The 25,431-nt window shown below is 45.6% G+C and overlaps 1 protein-coding gene across 2 annotated transcripts in view; it reads right to left on the reverse strand.

Moving 5' to 3' along the window:
- Positions 1-25,431, reverse strand: part of LOC110491138 (metabotropic glutamate receptor 7-like) — a 127,126-nt gene that overhangs the window by 62,480 nt on the left and 39,215 nt on the right. For both annotated transcript variants that reach the window (XM_036947498.1, XM_036947497.1), the window contains exons 2-5: positions 18,278-18,494; positions 7,240-7,375; positions 6,381-6,535; positions 993-1,130 (exon numbers count right to left, since the gene is read on the reverse strand). In XM_036947498.1, coding sequence (XP_036803393.1) covers positions 993-1,130; positions 6,381-6,535; positions 7,240-7,375; positions 18,278-18,494 — 646 coding nt within the window. The remainder of the gene's footprint in view (positions 1-992; positions 1,131-6,380; positions 6,536-7,239; positions 7,376-18,277; positions 18,495-25,431) is intronic.

Here is a 25,431-nt window from a genome sequence, read left to right on the forward strand (position 1 = left end):
CTTTGTTGATATTCTACATACATTTTTTATGTGGTTTAGTAAGTGCAAGGATCTGAAGCATGTGGCACATAAAGAAATGATGAAAGACGGTATATATAAGATACTGTACCAACAACTCCCTGTCGCTCTAATTGCTATAGCTATAGCTAGCTACTGTATGGTCAGCAGTACATCTCAGCCATAAGCCATATAAAATATATCAATCCCTGTCACTAGCATTGACTCAGTGACATTGTACAGCTTCGCCCTTTGCTGGCATACCTAGAGGATAGAAAGTATCCACCACAGTATGCAACACTTCCACACTATCAATACTCCCAAGTCCCAACACACCTCATTGCAAATAATGCTTGCAGCGAGATCAAAACATCATCAGTATTAAAGCTCTTTGGGAGCATCAAGTGAGCTACTGTAGCAGAGCTTTACTTACTTTCAACATTTCTGTGTAGTTCCTCTGCTCAGCACCTCTCCAAATGGCATGCATGTTTGCTCTACTACCTACTTAGCATACATATCACAGCTTAGCACTGCTGGCATGATGCCATTACCCAGCTGGGCACAACTTTAGTATCCCAGTAGGACCAGCTATTTACATTATCCAGCGGACTACACCTCAGAGTCCTCATTTGTAAAGATGTGCTCTACCATTATCTTAAGATACCTATAAAAACATAATCCTGCACCAACAGGAAGTGTGAATTATTACGTGGATTATAATTAATGGACATTTTTGAAGGGGTTGATATATTTTTCTTAAGAAAAAATCGAGTCTGACATTTCTAAGTGGAAATTGCAAACTTCAGAAGCCTTTTTAAACTTCAAATTTCCCGCATTGCAGGAAGGTTCACCTGCAACAGGGTAATCAAATGTGGATCCTACATCGGTATTCTTTTCATAGTGCACCATTGCCAATAGTAATGACCCCTCCCACAAACAAACAAACATGAAAAAACTTAACCACATAACCAAACAAATCTCTGTTGGCTACCTACCTGTGCATTTCCTGCTGGTGTCCTCTCTTTTGGAGGAACTAAGGAGCCTGCAGTCAAAGTTCTCCTCCCAGAACTCGGCGAACCACACGTTCCGGCGATTATTCTCCAGGGTGAGCGAGGTGAAGTATTCATCAAACCCTGGGGAATCGAACAAAGAAAAGAGAATTCTTAAGATCTCCACCAATTACCAACAGAACCCAACCAAAGGGAAATGATGCAAGACTTGGGCAGTGCTGCTGCAGCTGCAGCGCTGTGCTGTACTGGCATTTAGGAGTTGTATTAGTCTCATAGCTACGAAGTACAAATAAACCACTTGTTATCAAGTTTTGACCACTGCAGTTCCTGTGTACCACATGGATCTTTAATCAGGGCTTTCATCTTGGAAATGACATGAATATGACATTAATTAAAAAGCAGGATACATAATAAACAAGACAATAGTAAACATGTCGTCCTCCACTAATGATTCAGCACCCCCCTTGGGCCAATTGATATATCGCGTGTGACTAGCACATTTCAATTATCGTGTGTGGCCACAGATTATCCATTATATTTACCAGATACTCAAGTGGCCGGTCTAACAATGAAAATAAATGGCTTAAAATATGGAAGGCAGTAGTTAGTCTGGGTACCATTCTCTCTAGCTAATCCCCTCTCTATACTCCGGGTCATGTGCCAAAGACTCTTTGGGAATTACAAGGAGTGGCAAGGAGTGGAATGTTAGCTAAAGAGACTGGTATCCAGACCAGAAGGTGGTCAGGAGGAGGCAAGATCAGGTGGGATTCTAGCCAATGAGAGGGCAGATACGCGTGTGAAAAACAGGCCCAACTCCAATTTTTCTGGGATGTCATGTGTCCATCTCAACATGAACTATTCAGAGGAAACTTTGTGAATCAGACCTTCATGGTTGAATTGCTGCAAAGATACCACTACTAAAGGACACCAATAAGAAGAAGAGACTTGCTTGGGCCAAGAAACACGAGCAATGGACATTAGACTGGTGGAAATCTGTCCTTTAGTCTGATGAGTCCACATTTGAGATTTTGTGTCTTTGTGAGGTGCAAAGTAGGTGAACGGAAGATCTCCGCTAGTGTGGTTCCCAGCGTGAAGCATGGAGGTGGAGGTGTAATGGTGTGGGGGTGCATTGCTGGTGACACTGTGTGTGATTTATTTAGAATTCAAGGCATACCACAGCATTCTGCAGCAAAATGCCATCCCATCTGTGGTTAGTGGGACTATCATTTGTATTTCAACAGGACAATGACCCAACACACCTCCAGGGAATATCGCCGCCCGCAAGAAGAACTGTAGGCAGCTAAAGTGGAGAGGTGACGATATGAGGCAAGGCAGCGCAGGAGGCACGAGAGGCAGCCCCCAAAATCTTTTTTGGGGGGCACACGGGGAGATTGACGGAGTCAGGCGAGAGACCTGAGCCAACTCCCTGTGTTTACCGGAAGCAGAGTGGGACTGGTCAGGCACCGTGTTATGCGGTGAAGCGCTTGGTGTCTCCAGTGCACACTCATAGCCCGGAGCGCTACATGCCAGCCCCCTGCAAGTGCCATATGCGAGAGTGGGCATCCAGCCAGGGCGGATTGTGCCAGCTCAGCGCGTTTGGTCTCCGGTGCGCCGTTTCGGCCCAGGGTATCCTGCGCCGGCTCTGCGTACTGTGTCTCCGGGGCGTTGGGAGGGTTCAGTTTGCCCTATGTCTGCGCTCCAACTGTGCCGGGCGAAAGTGGGCATTGAGCCTAAGGGAGAGGTGTGGTAAGCACCAGATCTCCAGTGGTCTCCCACAGCCCGGTTCGAGCTGTGCCTGCATTCTGGAGGGGCCGGGCTAAAGTGGGCATTCAGCCTGGAGGAGTGGTGCCAAGGCTGCGCTCCAGTGCTCCCCCACAGCCCGGTTCATCCGGTGCCTCCTCCACGCACCAGGCCTCCTGTAGGTCTCCCCAGCCTGATGGGCCCTGTGGCAGCCCCACACACCAGGCTGTCTCTGCGTCTCTTCCCTCCAGAGTCGCCCTCCTGTCCGGAGCTGCCAGAGTCGCCCTCCTGTCCGGAGCTGCCAGAGTCGCCCTCCTGTCCGGAGCTGCCAGAGTCGCCCTCCTGTCCGGAGCTGCCAGAGTCGCCCTCCTGTCCGGAGCTGGCAGAGTCGCCCTCCTTTCCGGAGCTGGCAGAGTCGCCCTCCTGTCCGGAGCTGCGAGAGTCGCCCTCCTGTCCGGAGCTGCCAGAGTCGCCCTCCTGTACGGAGCTGCCAGAGTCGCCCTCCTGTCCGGAGCTGCCAGAGTCGCCCTCCTGTCCGAAGCTGCCAGAGTCGCCCTCCTGTCCGGAGCTGCCAGAGTCGCCCTCCTGTCCGGAGCTGCCAGAGTCGCCCTCCTGTCCGGAGCTGCCAGAGTCGCCCTCCTGTCCGGAGCTGCCAGAGTCGCCCTCCTGTCCGGAGCTGCCAGAGTCGCCCTCCTGTCCGGAGCTGGCAGAGTCGCCCTCCTTTCCGGAGCTGGCAGAGTCGCCCTCCTGTCCGGAGCTGCGAGAGTCGCCCTCCTGTCCGGAGCTGCCAGAGTCGCCCTCCTGTCCGGAGCTGCCAGAGTCGCCCTCCTGTCCGGAGCTGCCAGAGTCGCTCTCCTGTCCGGGGCCTGCGGCGAGGGTCCCCGCTCCAGAGGCGCCACCTAAGTGGGCCAAGCCTAAGGTGGAGCGGGGTCCACGTCCCGCACCAGAGCTGCCACCGCAGATAGATGCCCACCCAGACCCTCCCCTATAGGGTTAGGTTTTGCGGCCGGAGTCCACACCTTTTTGGGGGGTACTGTCACGCCCTGACCTTAGATCTTTTTTATGTCTCTATTTTGGTTTGGTCAGGGCATGAGTTGGGGTGGGCATGCTATGTTTTTGTGTTCTAAGTTTTCTATTTCTGTGTGTTTGGCCGGGTGTGGTTCTCAATCAGAGGCAGCTGTCTATCGTTGTCTCTGATTGAGAACCATACTTAGGTAGCCTTTTCCCACCTGTGTCTTGTGGGTAGTTGTTTTCTGTTTTTGTGTCTACACCAGACAGAACTGTTTCGTGTTGTTACGTTTTGTTATTTTGTCTCAGTGTTCAGTTTTTTAAATAAATAATCATGAACACTTCCCACGCTGCGCTTTGGTCCACACCTTCTTCATACGACGACCGTTACACTGTGTAAGGGCTATTTGACCAAAAAGGAGAGGGGAGTGGTGCATCAGATGACTTGGCCTCCACAATCACCCGACATCAACCCAAATTAGATGGTTTGGGATGAGTTGGACCACAGAGTGAAGGATGGTGAACGATCAGTCCTTGCTTCCATACTGTAGCATTGTCTATTAATCTGAGAGTGGTTACATTTCTCCAGGCCCATCCCTCAGCTTTTTACCTAAACAGAGGCGGGGCAACCGTTTTGTTATTGTTTCATCTGTGGATTTCCCCTTTAAACAGCTGCATATTATCAAGATATCAAAGTGTCCCCAATAAAAAGGTAGACACAAGTCCTATAGCAAATGCAGCATATGGCATTCATTTTTCACATGTAAATAGCACTTTTCGGTAGTGCTCCAAGCATACCATTCCATGAGCGCAGCATTTATTTTTCATCTCGAATCAATGAGCCCAATCAGTCCTCCATGACAACAAAATCATAAACAACAGAGTAGGACTGGCCAATAAATCCTTAGTTTTGGGGTCATGCTCAGGTAAAACAATTTGGCTAGTCTATAGCTCCATATTTCCAAGTTCTATTCTTGAAGATCAAGGGGTATAACATTTATTGGAATGACTGGAATTCTGATAGACTTTGGTTTTTAATGTAAAGACATAATTTAATCGTATTATATGTAGTAGAAAGTGATAGGTGAGAAGAAGTCTACATAACCAACCCAACAAGTAAAATTTAACATCCATATATGGCCAGCTATGTAAACTTTAATATGGATTTATCCTGCAATAGATGTTGTTCAATTGGTAACATAGAGTTTTGTCTTCTTCTAATGCCTCTTAAGAGGAAAGTAATCTAAAAGTAACGGAATATAATCAGATTACGTTACTGAGTTTGGGTAATCCAAAAGTTACGTGACTGATTACAATTTTGGACAGGTAACTGTAATGGATTACATTTAGAAATTAACCTACCCAACCCTGGTCCTACTTATCAGTACACAACCCACAGTAACAACCCACAGTAAGCGCTGCAAAACATCTACTTAATCAAATAAGCCACACATAGTAAATAAACCATTACATTTTTTGTTTACCAAATTCGGCATTCTCCCATTGACTTCCATACAATACCCCCTCGCTTGGTGAGAGGAAAAAAATGAAAAAACACCATTTGCTGGAGAAGAAAGATTTTGGGCCCAGTTATCCTGATTGCTTCGCCTCTTCCGCTCTGGTGAGACTCACAAATGTCACTTAATTACTATAACTCCTTTCTTGGGCAAATCAGTGTAATTTTGTAAATGACCAATCTCTATGGCAAAACGCATCATTCACTCAAGTTTCATCAAAATTGTGCCAGTGCTGTCTGAGATATCGCATGTGACTAACGTAAGAACGAACAGACGAACGGACGGATTTAGACCGATCCACAGTCCCCTCCCCAATTTAATTCTGTGGGACAATAATAATGGGTTTTGTATGTGAAGTCTATATGCTACGGTACTTCCTGGAATGGCAGTACACTGTAATACGTTTTTTTCATTGGGCATTGTAATTCATGAGAAAGCCTACTGTGAGGTTTCTATAAGTCCAATCAGTTCTCACCTCACCTATCTCCTATGTACTGTATATTTTGTTGAATTTTTATTGAACTCTTGTTTTAAAACTTATACTGTGTGAAAAGGAATTAATAAACAATGAAGTCTATAGATAAGCAGTATTAATAATAATGGATAACAAGTACAAAGACAAGGTTTGGGTTGATGTTTCATCTCCAGCTGTGACATACTCAAGGTCCAAATCCTACACAGGTTTCTGCTCTCTCACACAGTCAGATTTATCATCAGAAGCACTGTGACAAGAGACGATGACTAATCATGACTCAGCTGAATTTCTTCTGAAAGGGACGTCATGCTGCATGCTGGTTTATTATACTCATCTTGCCATCTATTGTCCTGTCTAGATCACTCTAATTAAAAAAAAGCTTTACAATAATCCACACTTCCCTTTCCACCTAGGCCCCAGATTGTAATGATGAGTGGCTATCATCACAGTGACACTGAGTGGAACTGCTACAGAAGTCACTGCTGACTGGTAAAACAGTGTGTGTGTGTGTGTGTGTGTGTGTGTGTGTGTGTGTGTGTGTGTGTGTGTGTGTGTGTGTGTGTGTGTGTGTGTGTGTGTGTGTGTGTGTGTGTGTGTGTGTGTGTGTGTGTGTGTGTGTGTGTGTACCATTACCTTTAATAGATGAGCGTTTGGGCAGTATAGTGACTGCTCCCACTGCCACGTCCTCCAACTGGTGTATTGGGCTGCTCTTCGCCCCCCAACTGTCCGACCCAATCCACAGGAAATGGCCCACCTGATTGGCTCTCTTGGTGGCATTGAGAAGTCCCCTGCAAGGGCAGCCATGTGGGAATGAGGAGAAAGCAAAAGGGATACATGCAATCCAAAATCATGGGGAACCTATCAAGCAACCTATCAAGATGCATATCAGTATATTGCAGAAGTTGTGTACTATTTATATTTATATCAATGTATATTTAAGTTACACCATGAACCTATTTATATTCACTGTGTTTCAAATCCATTGATGTCAGTGGAGGCTGCTGAAGGGAGGACGGTTCATAATAATGGCTGGAATTGAGTCAATGGGAATTGGATCAAACATGTGGTTCTCATGTTGTTGATACCATTCCATTGACTCCATTCCGGGCATTACTATAGTTCGTTCTCCCCTCAGCAGTCTCCATTGATTGATGTATAGAAGATATGAAAGGACTTCAAGAGCCCTCTATCTCTCTCCATTTTTCTCCCCCTCATATTTTCTCCATCTCTCCCTCTTTCTTTTTCTCTTACTATGGTCTGTCTATCCATCCTTCAGTTTATTTATAAAAAAAAAATATCATGTTTCCTCTCAGAGACATATCCCTTGAGGCATTGTAAACTTAACAATATCTCTGCTGCTTTGTTGTGATATTCCACATTCTCGGTTCCCCTCCCAGGCACCTTTCTGTTTGTGTTATTGGAGGCATGTTTGTGTTTCAGACACCCAGTGCGTTCATAAATGCATTTGGATGCTGTGTACTGCTCTACGCACCGTACGTCTTCTTCACTGGCAAAGATGATGACTCCCCGGGAGTGGGGCGTTTCCAGCAGTTGTTGGATAGCTTCGTCATAATCCTCCAGCTTGGGGTTGTGGGGAATTTTCAAAGACTGAGCGATGCAGATCCCACCTTAAATTCAGAGGGAGAGATACACAGAAAGAAAGAGATAGATATACAGAGAGATACACAGAAATAAAAAAGAGAGAAGGAAAGAGAGAGAGAGAGAGAGGGGGGGGAGACAGAGAGAGAGAGAGAGAGAGAGAGAGAGAGAGAGAGGGGGGAGACAGAGAGAGAGAGAGAGAGAGAGAGGGGGGGGAGACAGAGAGAGAGAGAGAGGGGGGGGGAGACAGAGAGAGAGGGGGGGAGACAGAGAGAGAGAGAGAGAGGGTAAGAGAGAGAGGGGGGAGACAGAGAGAGAGAGAGAGAGAGAGAGAGGGGGAGACAGAGAGAGAGAGAGAGAGAGAGAGAGAGAGAGAGAGAGGGGGAGACAGAGAGAGAGAGAGAGAGAGGGGGGAGACAGAGAGAGAGAGAGGGAGAGAGAAAGAGGGAGAGAGAAAGATGATGAGCCCTCTGGAACATACATGAACATATACAAATTAGAGCTGGGACAATAAACAGAACATTATAAATGTAAAAATTGATGGCTACAACCATTAAACTAGCAGTAGTAGTTTAAAGGATATATTTTTAAATTGTGGTGCACATGGTTATAAACTTATCTTGCTATTTATCATTATTGCATCACTTCAGGCAATTTATTGTGATATGTCTTTTTGTCCATATCCCCCAGCTCTAATTAAAAACACACACTTAAAACCCTCAAGTCAAGGTTGTGTTAACCTTGACTCTTGGAAATCCGGTCCATATGGATATGGATCGCTTTCAAACAAGGTGATGCTGAAAGGAAGAGCCATGTTGTTTTGTGTTTTCATCTTCGCTATAGGTATGTGAGATAGATAGATGACTAAAAAAAGACAATCACTGTATACATACTCTACACCCCATGTACATTTGAGTCACATGCTGTGAGCTGAGTGGTTTACAGTAAGTGGTACATCGCAGCATAGGAATTAGCAATTGAAAGGAAAACCCTGACAAATGAATAGTGTGATACATTTCTTAATCGAGGGCTGTGGGTGAATCCTAAGTCCAACAGAAGACCAATAGGAAACTGCATCATTCTTCTAGAAAGAAAACATGGAAAGACTTTTCACACTTTGTGAACACAGATGTTTTGAAGTCGTCCCCTCCCCATTGACTTTTCATTTAACATCATTATTAGACACAACACAATGGACAGTCAACCAAGCAGATGTGGAGACAGGCCACACAAACAATGAGGATATTAATGTTGACAATGAATCATGTTCAGACAGGTCAGTGCTAATGAGTTTGTGCAGGACGAAAGATACTGACTGATTGCTTCCCTGCGTCGCTAAATAGTTATTAGATATGTGGCGAGCCTCCCGTGACAGTCACCTCAGAGATATGGCCAAAACTTAGTTGGCAATTGTCCTTGGGGGAATATTGATTAAGGCAATCATTTAGCTTAATCCATGGTTGTCTGAATCTAAAATGAAGGGCCTGTAATAGGACCTAATTTGCTCCTGTCAAGCATTTAAGGTCATCTTTAAATATCGTCCCGTATCTCTGTGTTGAGCTGATGAAAACTCTGGTGCTGGAGGAGAGACTGCAGCCACCATTTTGTGAAGAGAGAAAAACAAACATTACGTTTGACAGAGTTTGATAGATTTGTCATCCTCGGGTCGCATTCAAGAGCTCATTATCGGAATATAAACATCAAATCGTATCTTTAACAAATAGCTTAATTGTATTCAAGCAGATGTGAGTGCACGGGCCGACCTAACCATCTAGCGTAAACAGACATTACACCTGAAGACACATGATAACTGGAGCTACATGACGAGCTGCAGGCAGGTTTGGTCCTGAGTCGACACTCAGGCTTCTCTATCAAAACTAATTAAAATATCTCCTGCTCAAGCACTCCTAATACCAGATAACCTTTGCAACATTGGGTTGGTTTCCCTGAGTAGACCAAGAAATTGGAGGAATCAACTAATTGGCTGTCTGCTCAGGCTCATTACTTTGATATAAACAACTTTTAGCTGGCAGAGTAGAAAACAAAACTCCAGACCCTGTTTACTGGGCTACAGCTAAAGACAGCTCCATCTAAATGACTCTTTCCGAGTTCTCCCCCTCTCCTCCATCCCCCTTTCACCATCCCAAAAAGAAGCAGCCACATCTCTACAAAGACAGTGAGGATGGCTCCTGTAATCCTCCTTAAGTGGACAGAACACAAAAGCTGAGTTCCTTTCTCTGGCGGCTGGTCTGTTAAATGCTTGAGGATTGGGCTCTCCTGTTAAAATGAAAAGTGTAGCCTGGTATTGTGGTGTATCTGTGGAGTTGTAGCAGCAGCCGGAGGGTCTCATAGGGACACCACTAAAGCTCCATTTCAGCACAGAGATTCCATATGATTCTTCAGGGCTCTGGGAGGGCTTATGACACTGCTACGAACAAGGTTTCCTTTTTGGGAAACTCTAATAATATACTAGGGCTAATTCTTAGAGAGGTATTAGCCACACCTTTTAGCTCTGGGGGCTGTCTATGTGTCTGTCTGTCTGTCTGTCTGTCTGTCTGTCGGTCGGTCGGAGGGTATTATAAGTGATGAGGATTAATCCAACTAAAATGTATCTAGAATTTAGGGTGAAAGAGAAGTCTTATGAAAATCTGCCTGTCACTGTCACAGTGTGTGTGGTGTATAGGGAAGCAGAGGCCATACCTTGTAGCAGGAAGCTGACAGAGACATGGGACCATGGCAGCCAGTCACTGATGAAGATAAGAAGCCTTTTGAGTGGTTTTGCTTTCGGTTAGTGGAATCTGGAATCCTTGGGACGTCCCTACCTTAAACTCTACTCTTAACCACTACCCTAACCTTAACCCTTACCCGTCCCTAACCCTTAGCTTAACCATTTTAAATGTTTAACTTCAATGGGGTAACGTCACAACGATTCCAGATAGCACTAACCTTTAAGGGTGGCAGGTAGCTTAGCGGTTAGAGCATTGGGCCAGAAACCGAAATGGTTGCAGGTTCAAATATCCGAGCAAACAAGGTGAAAATCTGTTGATGTGCACTTCAGCAAGGCCCTTAACCCTAACTTGCTCCAGGGGCGCCGGACTACTATGGCTGACCCTGTACAACAACACCTTACTATGGCTGACCCTGTAAAACAACACCTATCGTACTACTATGGCTGACCCTGTACAACAACACCTTACTATGGCTGACCCTGTAAAACAACACCTATCGTACTACCATGGCTGACCCTGTACAACAACACCTTACTATGGCTGACCCTGTAAAACAACACCTATCGTACTACTATAGCTGACCCTGTACAACAACACCTTACCATGGCTGACCCTGTAAAACAACACCTATCGTACTACTATGGCTGACCTTGTAAAACAACACCTATCGTACTACTATGGCTGACCCTGTACAACAACACCTTACTATGGCTGACCCTGTAAAACAACACCTATCGTACTACTATGGCTGACCCTGTACAACAACACCTTACCATGGCTGACCCTGTAAAACAACACCTATCGTACTACTATGGCTGACCCTGTACAACAACACCTTACTATGGCTGACCCTGTAAAACAACACCTATCATACTACTATGGCTGACCCTGTACAACAACACCTTACTATGGAAGACCCTGTAAAACAACACCTATCGTACTACTATGGCTGACCCTGTACAACAACACCTTACTATGGCTGACCCTGTAAAACAACACCTATCGTACTACTATGGCTGCCCTGTAAAACAACACCTATCGTACTACTATGGCTGACCCTGTACAACAACACCTTACCATGAGTGACCCTGTAAAACAACACCTATCGTACTACTATGGCTGACCCTGTAAAACAACACCTATCGTACTACTATGGCTGACCCTGTACAACAACACCTTACTATGGCTGACCCTGTAAAACAACACCTATCGTACTACTATGGCTGACCATGTACAACAACACCTTACCATGGCTGACCCTGTAAAACAACACCTATCGTACTACTATGGCTGACCCTGCAAAACAACACCTATCGTACTACTACGGCTGACACTGCAAAATAACACCTATCGTACTACTATGGCTGACCCTGCAAAACAACACCTATCGTACTACTACGGCTGACCCTGTACAACAACACCTATCATACTACTACGGCTGACCCTGTAAAACAACACCTATCGTACTACTATGGCTGACCCTGCAAAACAACACCTATCGTAATACTATGGCAGACCCTGCAAAACAACACCTATCGTACTACTATGGCTGACCCTGTAAAACAACACCTATTGTACTACTACGGCTGACCCAGTAAAACAACACCTTAGCATGGCTGACCCTGCAAAACAACACCTATCGTACTACTATGGCTGACCCTGCAAAACAACACCTATCGTACTACTATGGCTGACCCTGCAAAACAACACATATCGTACTACTATGGCTGACCCTGTACAACAACACCTATCGTAATACTATGGCAGACCCTGCAAAACAACACCTATCGTACTACTATGGCTGACCCTGTAAAACAACACCTATTGTACTACTACGGCTGACCCAGTAAAACAACACCTTAGCATGGCTGACCCTGCAAAACAACACCTATCGTACTACTATGGCTGACCCTGCAAAACAACACCTATCGTACTACTATGGCTGACCCTGCAAAACAACACATATCGTACTACTATGGCTGACCCTGTACAACAACACCTATCATACTACTACGATTGACCCTGTAAAACAACACCTATCGTACTACTACGGCTGATCCTGTAAAACAACACCTATCGTACTACTACGGCTGACCCTGTACAACAACACCTATCATACTACTACGGCTGACCCTGCAAAACAACACCTATCGTACTACTATGGCTGACCCTGCAAAACAACACTTATCGTACTACTACGGCTGACCCTCTAAAACAACACCTATCGTACTACTACGGCTGACCCTGTACAACAACACCTATCATACTACTACGGCTGACCCTGTAAAACAACACCTATCGTACTACTATGGCTGACCGTGCAAAACAACACCTATCGTACTACTATGGCTGACCCTGCAAAACAACACCTATCGTACTACTATGGCTGACCCTGTAAAACAACACCTATCGTACTACTACGGCTGACCCTGTAAAACAACACCTTAGCATGGCTGACTCTGCAAAACAACACCTATCGTACTACTATGGCTGACCCTGCAAAACAACACCTATCGTACTACTATGGCTGACCCTGTAAAACAACACCTATCGTACTACTATGGCTGACCCTGCAAAACAACACCTATCGTACTACTATGGCTGACCCTGCAAGACAACACCTATCGTACTACTATGGCTGACCCTGCAAAACAACACCTATCGTACTACTATGGCTGACCCTGCAAAACAACACCTATCGTACTACTATGGCTGACCCTGCAAAACAACACCTATCATACTACTATGGCTGACCCTGCAAAACAACACCTATCGTACTACTATGGCTGACCCTGTAAAACAACACCTTACCATGGCTGACCCTGCAAAACAACACCTATCGTACTACTATGGCTGACCCTGCAAAACAACACCTATCGTACTACTATGGCTGACCCTGTAAAACAACACCTTACCATGGCTGACCCTGCAAAACAACACCTATCATACTACTATGGCTGACCCTGTAAAACAACACCTTACCATGGCTGACCCTGCAAAACAACACCTATCATACTACTATGGCTGACCCTGTAAAACAACACCTTACCATGGCTGACCCTGCAAAACAACACCTATCATACTACTATGGCTGACCCTGTAAAACAACACCTTACCATGGCTGACCCTGCAAAACAACACCTATCATACTACTATGGCTGACACTGCAAAACAACACCTGTCGTACTACTATGGCTGACCCTGTAAAACAACACCTATCGTACTACTATGGCTGACCCTGTAAAACAACACCTATCATACTACTATGGCTGACCCTGTAAAACAACACCTATCGTACTACTATGGCTGACCCTGTAAAACAACACCTATTGTACTACTATGGCTGACCCTGTAAAACAACACCTATCGTACTACTATAGCTGACCCTGTAAAACAACACCTTACCATGGCTGACCCTGCAAAACAACACCTATCGTACTACTATGGCTGACCCTGCAAAACAACACCTATCGTACTACTATGGCTGACCCTGTAAAACAACACCTTACCATGGCTGACCCTGCAAAACAACACCTATCATACTACTATGGCTGACCCTGTAAAACAACACCTTACCATGGCTGACCCTGCAAAACAACACCTATCATACTACTATGGCTGACCCTGTAAAACAACACCTTACCATGGCTGACCCTGCAAAACAACACCTATCATACTACTATGGCTGACCCTGTAAAACAACACCTTACCATGGCTGACCCTGCAAAACAACACCTATCATACTACTATGGCTGACACTGCAAAACAATACCTGTCGTACTACTATGGCTGACCCTGTAAAACAACACCTATCGTACTACTATGGCTGACCCTGTAAAACAACACCTATCATACTACTATGGCTGACCCTGTAAAACAACACCTATCGTACTACTATGGCTGACCCTGTAAAACAACACCTATTGTACTACTATGGCTGACCCTGTAAAACAACACCTATCGTACTACTATGGCTGACCCTGTAAAACAACACCTTAGCATGGCTGACCCTGCAAAACAACACCTATCGTACTACTATGGCTGACCCTGTACAACAACACCTTACTATGGCTGACCCTGCAAAACAACACATTTACTGCACCTATCCGGTGTACTGTACGTGACAATCATTTTTGTTTTTTGTATTTTTTCCCGGCTGGAATATTCTGTGAGGACTAGCCTGCCTGAAGGCTGCAGACTGGCTATGTGCTGTGAAACTGAGGCTAAATTATTGAATGACTGCAGAATTCCTCGTCACTCAGTCAAGATGAGAACACCAGGCAGGCAGAGCCATCAGAGCCTGGAGTCTAGTGCTGTGGGTTTGAGTGTCTTCACCTGCCTCTGGCAGAGTGTCTGTTCTCTGGGCATGAAAGAAAGAGCTCTCTATTTACACAGGCAGCCAAAGAGCAGTCCACTGGCAGCCAAAGAGCAGTCCACTGTCTCCGTTAGAAAAAAAATGATAACTCTGAGAGATAAATGCAAGGGGCATCATAGAGGGGAGTGTTTTACTCCTCACACTGCTCTGTGTGGAGTATTCAAATCTTATACATAGGCGATTCTAACATGGAACCTCAAACATAGTTTTAATGCAACAGTCTAAAAGTATTGGGTAAGAATGTGGTTTTCGTGAAATTAACATCCTGGGACGTGCACAATATTTCATTTGTAGCTTCAGACCTACTGCTCGGTATCTACATTAAACACTCTCCCCCCTCCAACTCAAGTGCTCCACATGTCCCAGCTTGATTAATATATCACAGATAAAATAATGATTATTTAATTCATCAGGCTCCTGCTAGCCCTAGGCTGATGGTCCTAGGCTGATGGTCCTAGGCTGATGGTCCTAGGCTGATGGCCCTAGGCTGATGGTCCTAGGCTGATGAGTCTAAGTGCCACGGGCCGTGTGCTACATTAACAGCGTCCATTATTCATCCCCATATCCCGGAGATTCCCAAAATGCACTCCAGGATGTGACGGTGGCGTTTCAGAAATCAGTGGTCCCTGATGGGTTCAACCCCTCTTACCCATTCCACTGTCCCCCCACTACCCCGCAAAACCCCAATCGTACCATCACTTCACCCCCGAGGGGGATCCATAATGCTCCAATTATATTTATCACCTCTGGAGCAGAGGCAGAACGACGACAGGCTCCCTTCACTGACACTTTCCTCCCCATGCAGCTCAAGTGGGAGCCCACAGAAATATAATTCCATTGCTATTCTGTGCACATGAACCCCTTCCTTCCTTATCCCACGTTCCATTCCACTGTCACGTTGTCTCTAGAAGAGAGCGGGGACGGCGGCTGGAGCACACTTTTCCACTTTAGAATGCTCATATTCTGAGAACACATAAAGCTATTGGTCAAATACTAGGGCAGTCACTCCATATGTATGAATTCAAAATAAAATAAAATTCTCTTACATTTTTCCGCTTCAGTCCCTGGGCTAAATATTTGGAGTGCCTTTGACAGGTTTTTCATTGTTCAAACTAATGATATGAAAACCCGGCTGTGGCAGCATACAGCAATTAATTTAAGAGTGATGTTTGTGGGAGAATCTAATCCTCAAACGCGCTGCATGAGTTTGTTTATCAAAGAGAAAAAACAAACTCCATTACACTGGACCCAATCCAGAGGTACACACCAAGAAAAATACAAACAAGATTCATCTTCCCATGCTGCAATTCTAAAGCAAAGACAACTCATTCAAATTAAACTGCAAGGGTGGAATACTACCAAAACAAGGGAGAAAGAGGAGAGTGGAAAACAGAGCAGATCGATATGAGCTGACCAACACTCTGCTCGGGGTAATGGGCAGCCATATTGCATTAGTCCGGGAGAAGCTTCTCCTTGAAGTGGTGAAGCGAGAATGTTACTAATGCATCTGCCATGTCACTTCCAGAAACATCTGAAGGCCCTACAGATCAACTCAAAACAACAAACTGTGGCTGTATCTGGGACTGCACGTTTCTCTTTCAATGTTACTGGAGAGATTTCTACTGCACCACTGCTTCAGTGCAAATACAGTATGATGCCTATTCATTTCAATCCAATGCAGCATCTCGTACTGCAAATGACACATTCTCTCATGTTATGAATATCGAGAGTTATCATTCTGAAATCAAAGCCTTTATCAAAAGCACAATGCCTAGAGTGTGCAGGGCTTTCATTGAGGGAAATTATTCCTATTTGATTTGTATGGGGATACAGAAGGGCATTCCCTGATTGCAGCTCTATTGTAATGGATGAGTCAACCAGAACAGGAAGATACATTTCTAACTCCCTCGTCTGTGATGTTTTTACAGTCACAACAATATTATCAATGCAGCGTTTTGCCGAGACAAAAACACCAGTGAAGGAAGTACAACAGACAGAAAACCATCTGGTCATTGCAGACCCATCATGTGCAGACCTACCATGTGCAGACCTACCATGTGCAGACCCACCATGTGCAGACCCACCATGTGCAGACCCACCATGTGCAGACCTACCATGTGCAGACCTACCATGTGCAGACCCACCATGTGCAGACCCACCATGTGCAGACCTACCATGTGCAGACCCACCATGTGCAGACCTACCATGTGCAGACCCACCATGTGCAGACCCACCATGTGCGTTGGAGTATGTAACACACTGAAATAAAATCCCCTCCAAAGTAACCCACTAAATCATCAGGACTTTTCTTCCCAATACCCTCTTAGTGTTCTGCTGAGACTCATCCTGCAGCTGTTCTCTCCAGCGCCACAACAGCCTCTTAAAGTTTTAATGAGTGATCACACTGCACATGAACAAATTAAATTTTCATGTCCTCCAGACTTCTTATCGTCGCCCAAGGGATATCAGAGACGGAAAAGGAAGTGAGACATCCCACTCCCTAATTTTTCTGTTTCAATGGAAGTCAATGAACTAAGTAGACCAGTCCAAGCTCTGTCTATGGGAGAGCCACTCCCTAAAGTAGACAGGAAGTTGCCAATTTTTTTAAATGGTAACGGCCTGAGTGAAACGGCCTGAGTGAACTAATGTATCTTAATTTATCCACCATATTTAAGGATATCATTAGCTCTCGCCCTTTCCTCTACACTAGCATCACTCCTCAGTACCGATACTCAGGATTGGTTGACAGGGGTCTAGCTAGTAGCTGCAGATTACAGGAAAATAGTTGGGATCTGTAAAGGTTAAGGCAGAGATCTGTATATAATGACGAGATGCTGGGCAAAAACTGGTTGAATAAACGTTGTTGCCATGTAATTTCAACCCCAAAAAATTATGTGATCACTTTGACAACTCAACCAAATGTAAATCAAAACTAGATGTTGAAACTACGTCTGTGCCCAGTGGCTCATGTTTCCTTCTTAACAATGGGAGTCGTTGTCCCAAAGCCAGAAAGGCAGGCCTACATATTAAGCCCATAGAAACGCATGGGGATTATTTTTTACAGATTTTTGCGGAAGATAATCCTTCCTGCTTCGCCTCTTCCTCTCTTGTCAAGGTGAGAATCAGGAAGCAACCTTGGTTCCCTAGGTACAGTGCTATTGTCGGGGGAGGAGTTGTATGAATGCTGAAGCGTAGATCACGGAATGTAATTTCCTGGTCCAGATGATGAAGTAGGTAATCCTTTCTTAAAGCAGCGCCTCTGTTGCTGGGATGGAAATGGAATTGAGAGTTCTCCCACACAACAGATATTGCCAGCACCCACAGAACAAACTCTTATATTCTTAGATCATATTTTACTCAGGGTCACTCACAGAGCTGAAAGTCACTCACAGTACTAGAAGTCACTATGATAATTGTTGTCAATACATTAATACTTCTTAAATTATTACAAAATATAATTGTCTGTGTAGTCTCAGCATGGAATTTACAGCAATTTGTTGGTCCATAGTGAGCCCCTGATGGACAAAACAGCCTCTCCCTCCCTCCCTCCCTCCCTCCCTCCCTCCCTCCCTCCCTCCCTCCCTCCCTCCCTCCCTCCCGTCAGTGTGCTGCCTGTCTTAAATTGGCAGTGTAATTATAACCTGCTATAAGGTGGAGGAGGGCATTCTCACCTGTGATCATTCCCTGTCTGTATGGAACCATGGGGGAAAAATGCTTCAAGAGGAACAACACGTCTACAGCGCTTTGAGAAATAACTCCAAAACTAAATCTAACCATAGTATGTTATCATTTACAGTATCATATCCACTACTACTTCCATTACTTACCAGCCTCTTTGGAGATCTGTTGGAAGGCCTCCACGCCCTTCTCTCCATAGCTACCCTCAGAGGCAATGGTGGAGACGTAGGTCCAGTCCAGGGCTCTGATGATATCTACCATTGCCTGGGCCTGAAATGAGTCCGGGGGAACCACCCGAGAGAAGAAGTCATAGCGCCGGTCATCACTCAGCTCTGGGGCCGTGGAGGCATAGCTGATCTGAGGGATCTGATTGGAGGAGAGTGAAGTGATGAGAAGAGATTTTACTCCTCTTATGCTCAACAGGGTGCAACAACAGTATACAACTTTCAGCCCTATTCATTATAGTTCTGTCTGCAATGTTCTGAGTGTTCTACCTAACTGAATGTGTTTTACCTAACTGAATGTGTTCTACCTAACTGAATGTGTTCTACCTAACTGAATATGTTCTACCTAACTGAATGTGTTCTACCTAACTGAATGTGTTCTACCTAACTGAATGTGTTCTACCTAACTGAGTGTGTTCTACCTAACTGAATGTGTTTTACCTAACTGAATGTGTTCTACCTAACTGAATGTGTTCTACCTAACTGAATGTGTTCTACCTAACTGAATGTGTTTTACCTAACTGAATGTGTTCTACCTAACTGAATGTGTTTTACCTAACTGAATGTGTTCTACCTAACTGAATGTGTTCTACCTAACTGAATGTGTTCTACCTAACTGAATGTGTTTTACCTAACTGAATGTGTTCTACCTAACTGAATGTGTTTTACCTAACTGAATGTGTTCTACCTAACTGAATGTGTTCTACCTAACTGAATGTGTTCTGTCTAACTGAATGTGTTTTACCTAACTGAATGTGTTTTACCTAACTGAATGTGTTCTACCTAACTGAATGTGTTCTACCTAACTGAATGTGTTCTACCTAACTGAATGTGTTCTACCTAACTGAATGTGTTCTACCTAACTGAATGTGTTCTACCTAACTGAATGTGTTCTACCTAACTGAATGTGTTCTACCTAACTGAATGTGTTCTACCTAACTGAATGTGTTCTACCTAACTGAATGTGTTCTACCTAACTGAATGTGTTCTACCTAACTGAATGTGTTCTACCTAACTGAATGTGTTCTACCTAACTGAATACTTCATGCTGAATATGCTTAATGTTGATGGTGGATGACACGAGTTTCAACCAGACAGAGAACGAAAAAATCTTTGAGACCTAGTGAGACCTAGTAAAAAGCACGGTATAAAAGCAATATCATCATTACTAGTATTATTAAGCAGTGTATCATCACTTGAGATGTTCCCGGTCCCCTATAATTATCACAGACAGCTTGGCTCTCAAATAAGTATTGCTGTTTACCCCATCAAATGCTATTGGTGATGTGTAAATTAAATAGGATTTTATAAGACACTGGTATCACCTCACCTCTCCTCACCCCTCACATCCCTCCTCACCTCTCCTCACCCCTCGAATCCCTCATCACCTCTCCTCTCTCCTCATCACCTCTCCTCTCTCCTCCTCACCCCTCCTCACCTCTCCTCTCCTCACCTCTCCTCTCCTCACCCCTCGAATCCCTCATCACCTCTCCTCTCTCCTCCTCACCCCTCCTCACCTCTCCTCACCCCTCGAATCCCTCATCACCTCTCCTCTGTCCTCCTCACCCCTCCTCACCTCTCCTCACCCCTCACATCCCTTCTAACCTCTCGCATTCCTCCTCACCTCTCCTCACCCCTCGAATCCCTCATCACCTCTCCTCTCTTCTCCTCACCGCTCCTCACCTCTCCTCACCCCTCACATCCCTCTTAACCTCTCACCTCTCCTCACCCCTCAAATCCCTCATCACCTCTCCTCTCCCATCCTCACCTCTCCTCACCCCTCACATCCCTTCAAACCCTTACTCAACTCTCGCATCCCTCCACACCCCTCCTCTCCCTTCCTCACCCCTCCCCTCCTCACCTCAGCTCTCCCCTCACCTCCTCTCCTCACCCCTCCTCTCCCTTCCTCACCCCTCCTCACCTAGGCTCTCCCCTCCTCTCCTCACCCCTCCTCACCCCTCCTCACCTGTCCCCGGTGCAATCACAGAGATGTTATGAGTGTTCAGGTACAGACCAGCTACCTTGAATAACTCAGGTGGGCTGGGTGCATCACATTGATATTGTTGGATATGGTTGAGATACCCCATCACACCATCTTATCTAAGCTGCTGTTTGAATGCAATCCATTCCTATTAGGCTGATCAGAAGCAGCTGGACACTGGGGAAACAGGGGAATGAGGACACAGAAGCCCACTGATGGAATTCCACAACCCTGGCTAACAGCACTGAGTATGAGTTATGGCTTTGACCTACTACAGCACAAAGCAGACACATAGAGGATGGGAACAGGAGGTCATGTTCAAAGCAACTTAATACATGTTGAACGGCCAAACGTATATGCGAGTACAACATCCGTTCTGGTTGTAATACAATTACACAAATTCAGGGGAGGGAATACTGTCAGATGCTAAACCACTTCAGTGAGTTAGAATTTAGTGTTCTGGTTCAAAAGTGGGCAGCAGTCAGGTAATCTAGCATTTAAGAGCGTTGGGCCAGTAACCGAAAGGTCACTGGTTTGGATCCACGAGCCTACTAGGTAAAAAATATATTGAATGTACCCTTGAGCAAGGCACTTAACTCTAATTGCTCCTGTAAGTCGCTCTGGATAAGAGCATCTGCTAAATTACTTTAAAAAAAACTATGATACAATGTAATAAAAGGATGAGAAAGAGAATGCCAGGATTTGTATTTTAACACACTGTCTCTCTCTTTCACTCTCTTTATCTCTCTCTCTTTATTTCGGGCTCTCGCTTTCTCTCTCTATCTCTGTCTCTCTATCGCTGTCTCTCTATCTCTCTATCGCTGTCTCTCTCTTTCTGTATCTCTGTCTCCGTCTCTCTGTCTCCGTCTCTCTGTCTCCGTCTCTCTGTCGCCGTCTCTCTGTCTCCGTCTCTATGTCTCTCTCTATCTCCGTCTCTCTGTCTCTCTGTCTCTGTCTCTCTGTCTCTCTGTCTCCATCTCTCTGTCTCTCTGTCTCCGTCTCTCTGTCTCCGTCTCTCTGTCTCCGTCTCTCCGTCTCTCTGTCTCCGTCTCTCTGTCTCCGTCTCTCTGTCTCCGTCTCTCCGTCTCTCTGTCTCCGTCTCTCTGTCTCCGTCTCTCTGTCTCCGTCTCTCTGTCTCCGTCTCTCTCTCTGTCTCTCTCTCTGTCTCCGTCTCTCTGTCTCTCTCTGTCTCTCTCTCTGTCTCCGTCTCTCTGTCTCCGTCTCTCTGTCTCCGTCTCTCCGTCTCTCTGTCTCCGTCTCTCTGTCTCCGTCTCTCTGTCTCCGTCTCTCTGTCTCCGTCTCTCTGTCTCCGTCTCTCTCTCTGTCTCTCTCTCTGTCTCCGTCTCTCTGTCTCTGTCTCTCTGTCTCCGTCTCTCTGTCTCTCTCTTTCTGTATCTCTGTCTCCGTCTCTCTGTCTCCGTCTCTCTGTCTCTCTCTTTCTGTATCTCTGTCTAAATCTCTCGGTCTCCGTCTCTCTGTCTCCATCTCTCTGTCTCCGTCTCTCTGAAAGTATCTATTTGCAGTGTTTGGTAGGAGCTGTATCTCATCAATGTTGTTGTTCTTATAATGTGATGCACTCTGGCGCCCCAGAGGTCTTATATAGGTCTGATAGATTGTTGAGTCACATCTTTTCAGAAACAGGGCTGGAAACAAACTATCCTCTCCTGAGCTTCTTGCTGCAGGAAATGCTATAAGAAGCAGAAAGTGGGCTGTGTGTTATTTTGGGAGCACAACCAAGATTTGCCCCATGTCTCATGGCCTGTTGATATAATTCTTACACACTACTTACTCTGGGCCTTTTTTAATTACCCCCTTGACCTCCCGCTGAATAAAGCTAAACCTTCAATCAGTAAATGCATGGGAGTGAGACTAAGAGCTTCCCACATGACTACAATACTACGAGACGCTGTGGGTATAAACAGTCTGTGATAAGGATTTCACACCTGTGCACCTCTCTCTCCGCTAGCTAATGGACTACAAATGAAGCAAGACTCCAGTTTGTAATGTATCTAGACTACTGTGTAAAATAGAAGGATTAAATTACAATATTTTGGAGCTTGATTACTTCTTCCTCTATTTATTATAGGGACAAAAGGTGAACTGTTCTGTTTTTCTGTCACTATCCTGCTTCATCAAGCAAAATCCAATCTGCTTCAGCAATAGGTTTTGTAAAATTCCCATTGATCAGACTGTTCTAAGCACTCTTTTCATTACAAGTGTCTTAAATGGACGTTGCATTCTAAATATCGAATCCTTCTGTAATGCCCCATTAATTACCAGCTCAGCCAATAGACAGCCTACGTTAAAATAGACCACCCTGCACTTGCTGACGTCTGACTGTGATAAGATGACGCATAGGGTCTCTACAGTGAAGTGGAGCCTGTTGTACATAACAATACATAATCACATTTCTCCATTCTCTCAGTCCCACCATAGGTAAGGTAGTGTAGTGACTGCAGCACATCCAGGCAGTCTAGACCATAATAACTCAAGCACAATTAAAATCAGAATGAATTGAACATGAGCAATTGAACTCAGGCACAGGAACGAGGGGCAAAAAAGGTAGATTAACAATGCCCCCTTTTCAGCATCACAATTACCCAGAGCTGATGTCTGGCGCCTGGCATTTGTGGTATGGATCAGAGTTAAGATTGCTAAGGGTAATCGCTCAGCTTGCTCTTAAATGTATCAGGGCTGACTGGATCAATGGGAGGAAAACACAGCGGTCTCTTATAGGGGACACTCTTTTATAGATCTACCACCGTAAAGTGCTGCCTACCTCTCTGAATAACAATCCAGAGCTGCAGTCTAGAAAGAGGAAGGAAGGGACAGTTTGCTTTTATTGTCATGAATCTTGCCCTGGAGGCAGAACTGAGCGATTTCCGCTAGATGGGACAGTTGCAAAGTCAAATTTGGCTTTATCGTAAGAATTCACAACAACGAAAGTTTGATTTTTGGTCTTCATTTAATGTTAGGGTTATGTGTTATAGGGTTAGCAGAGTGGTTAAGGTTAGGTTTAAAATAATATTTCATGACCACTCTGCAGAGCTGCCTCTAGGACAAGATTAAATGCAAAGCTGTGAAGAAAGGGAGAGAGGGAGCTGAGAGGAGAGGTTGGGAGAGAGAAAGGAAGAGAGCTGAGAGAGAAAGTGAGCCAAAGAGAGAAAAGGGAGAGGGAGAGCTGAGAGAGGTAGAGAAAGCTGTGACAGGTACAGAGAGGACGAGAGGGAGAGAAAGAGCAGTCCAATATGCTTACTAAGATTGAATTAGACTTTTCAACAGGTGTGTTTATGAGGAAAAGTGACTAAACAGGGTTACTATGTATGTGTGTGTGTGTGTGTGTGGGTGGGTGGGGGTTACTGTGGGGTTACTGAGTAAAGTTTAGGGACATTACTGTGTGTGGGGGGTTACTGTGGGGTTACTGAGTAAAGTTTAGGGACATTGCTGTGTGTGGGGGGTTACTGTGGGGTTACTGTGTAAAGGTTAGAGACGTTACTGTGTGTGTGTGTGGGGGGGTACTGTGGGGTTACTGTGTAAAGGTTAGAGACATTGCTGTGTGTGCGGGGGTGGGGGGGGGGTACTGTGGGGTTACTGTGTAAAGGTTAGAGACATTGCTGTGTGTGCGGGGGGGGGGGGGGTACTGTGGGGTTACTGTGTAAAGGTTAGAGACTTTGCAGTGTGTGCGGAGGGGGGGGGGGGGGGGGGGTACTGTGTGGTTACTGAGTAAAGTTTAGGGACATTACTGTGTGTGGGGGGTTACTGTGGGGTTACTGAGTAAAGTTTAGGGACATTACTGTGTGTGGGGGGTTACTGTGGGGTTACTGAGTAAAGTTTAGGGACATTACTGTGTGTGGGGGGTTACTGTGGGGTTACTGAGTAAAGTTTAGGGACATTACTGTGTGTGGGGGGTTACTGTGGGGTTACTGAGTAAAGTTTAGGGACATTACTGTGTGTGGGGAGTTACTGTGGGGTTACTGAGTAAAGTTTAGGGACATTGCTGTGTGTGGGGGGTTACTGTGGGGTTACTGTGTAAAGGTTAGAGACGTTACTGTGTGTGTGTGGGGGGGGGGGGTACTGTGGGGTTACTGTGTAAAGGTTAGAGACATTGCTGTGTGTGCGGGGGGGGGGGTACTGTGGGGTTACTGTGTAAAGGTTAGAGACATTGCTGTGTGTGCGGGGGGGGGGGGGGTACTATGGGGTTACTGTGTAAAGGTTAGAGATGTTACTGTGTGTGTGGGGGGGGGGGGGCACTGTGGGGGGGGGGAACTGTGTAAAGGTTAGAGATGTTACTTTGTGTGTGTGGGGGGGGGTTACTGTGAGGTTACTGTGTAAAGGTTAGAGACGTTGCTGTGTGTGTGTGGGGGGGGGGTACTGTGTAAAGGTTAGAGATGTTACTTTGTGTGTGTGGGGGGGGGTTACTGTGAGGTTACTGTGTAAAGGTTAGAGACGTTGCTGTGTGTGTGTGGGGGGGGGTTACTGTGTAAAGGTTAGAGACGTTGCTGTGTGTGTGTGTGGGGGGGACTGTGTAAAGGTTAGAGACGTTGCTGTGTGTGTGGGGGGGTTACTGTGAAAAGGTTAGAGACGTTGCTGTGTGTGTGGGGGGGGGGGTTACTGTGTAAAGGTTAGAGATGTTACTGTGTGTGTGGGGGGGTTACTGTGTAAAGGTTAGAGACGTTGCTGTGTGTGTGGGAGGGGTTACTGTGTAAAGGTTAGAGACGTTGCTGTGTGTGTGTGTGTGGGGGGGGGGGGGTTACTGTGTAAAGGTTAGACATGTTACTATGTGTGTGTGGGGGGGGGGTTACTGTGTAAAGGTTAGAGACGTTGCTGTGTGTGTGTGGGGGGGGGACTGTGTAAAGGTTAGAGACGTTGCTGTGTGTGTGGGGGGGTTACTGTGAAAAGGTTAGAGACGTTGCTGTGTGTGTGGGGGGGGGGGGTTACTGTGTAAAGGTTAGAGATGTTACTGTGTGTGTGGGGGGGTTACTGTGTAAAGGTTAGAGACGTTGCTGTGTGTGTGGGAGGGGTTACTGTGTAAAGGTTAGAGACGTTGCTGTGTGTGTGTGTGGGGGGGGGGGGGGGGTTACTGTGTAAAGGTTAGACA

The sequence above is a fragment of the Oncorhynchus mykiss genome, chromosome 16, assembly GCF_013265735.2.
Source record: "Oncorhynchus mykiss isolate Arlee chromosome 16, USDA_OmykA_1.1, whole genome shotgun sequence".
Classification (NCBI taxonomy): domain Eukaryota; kingdom Metazoa; phylum Chordata; class Actinopteri; order Salmoniformes; family Salmonidae; genus Oncorhynchus; species Oncorhynchus mykiss.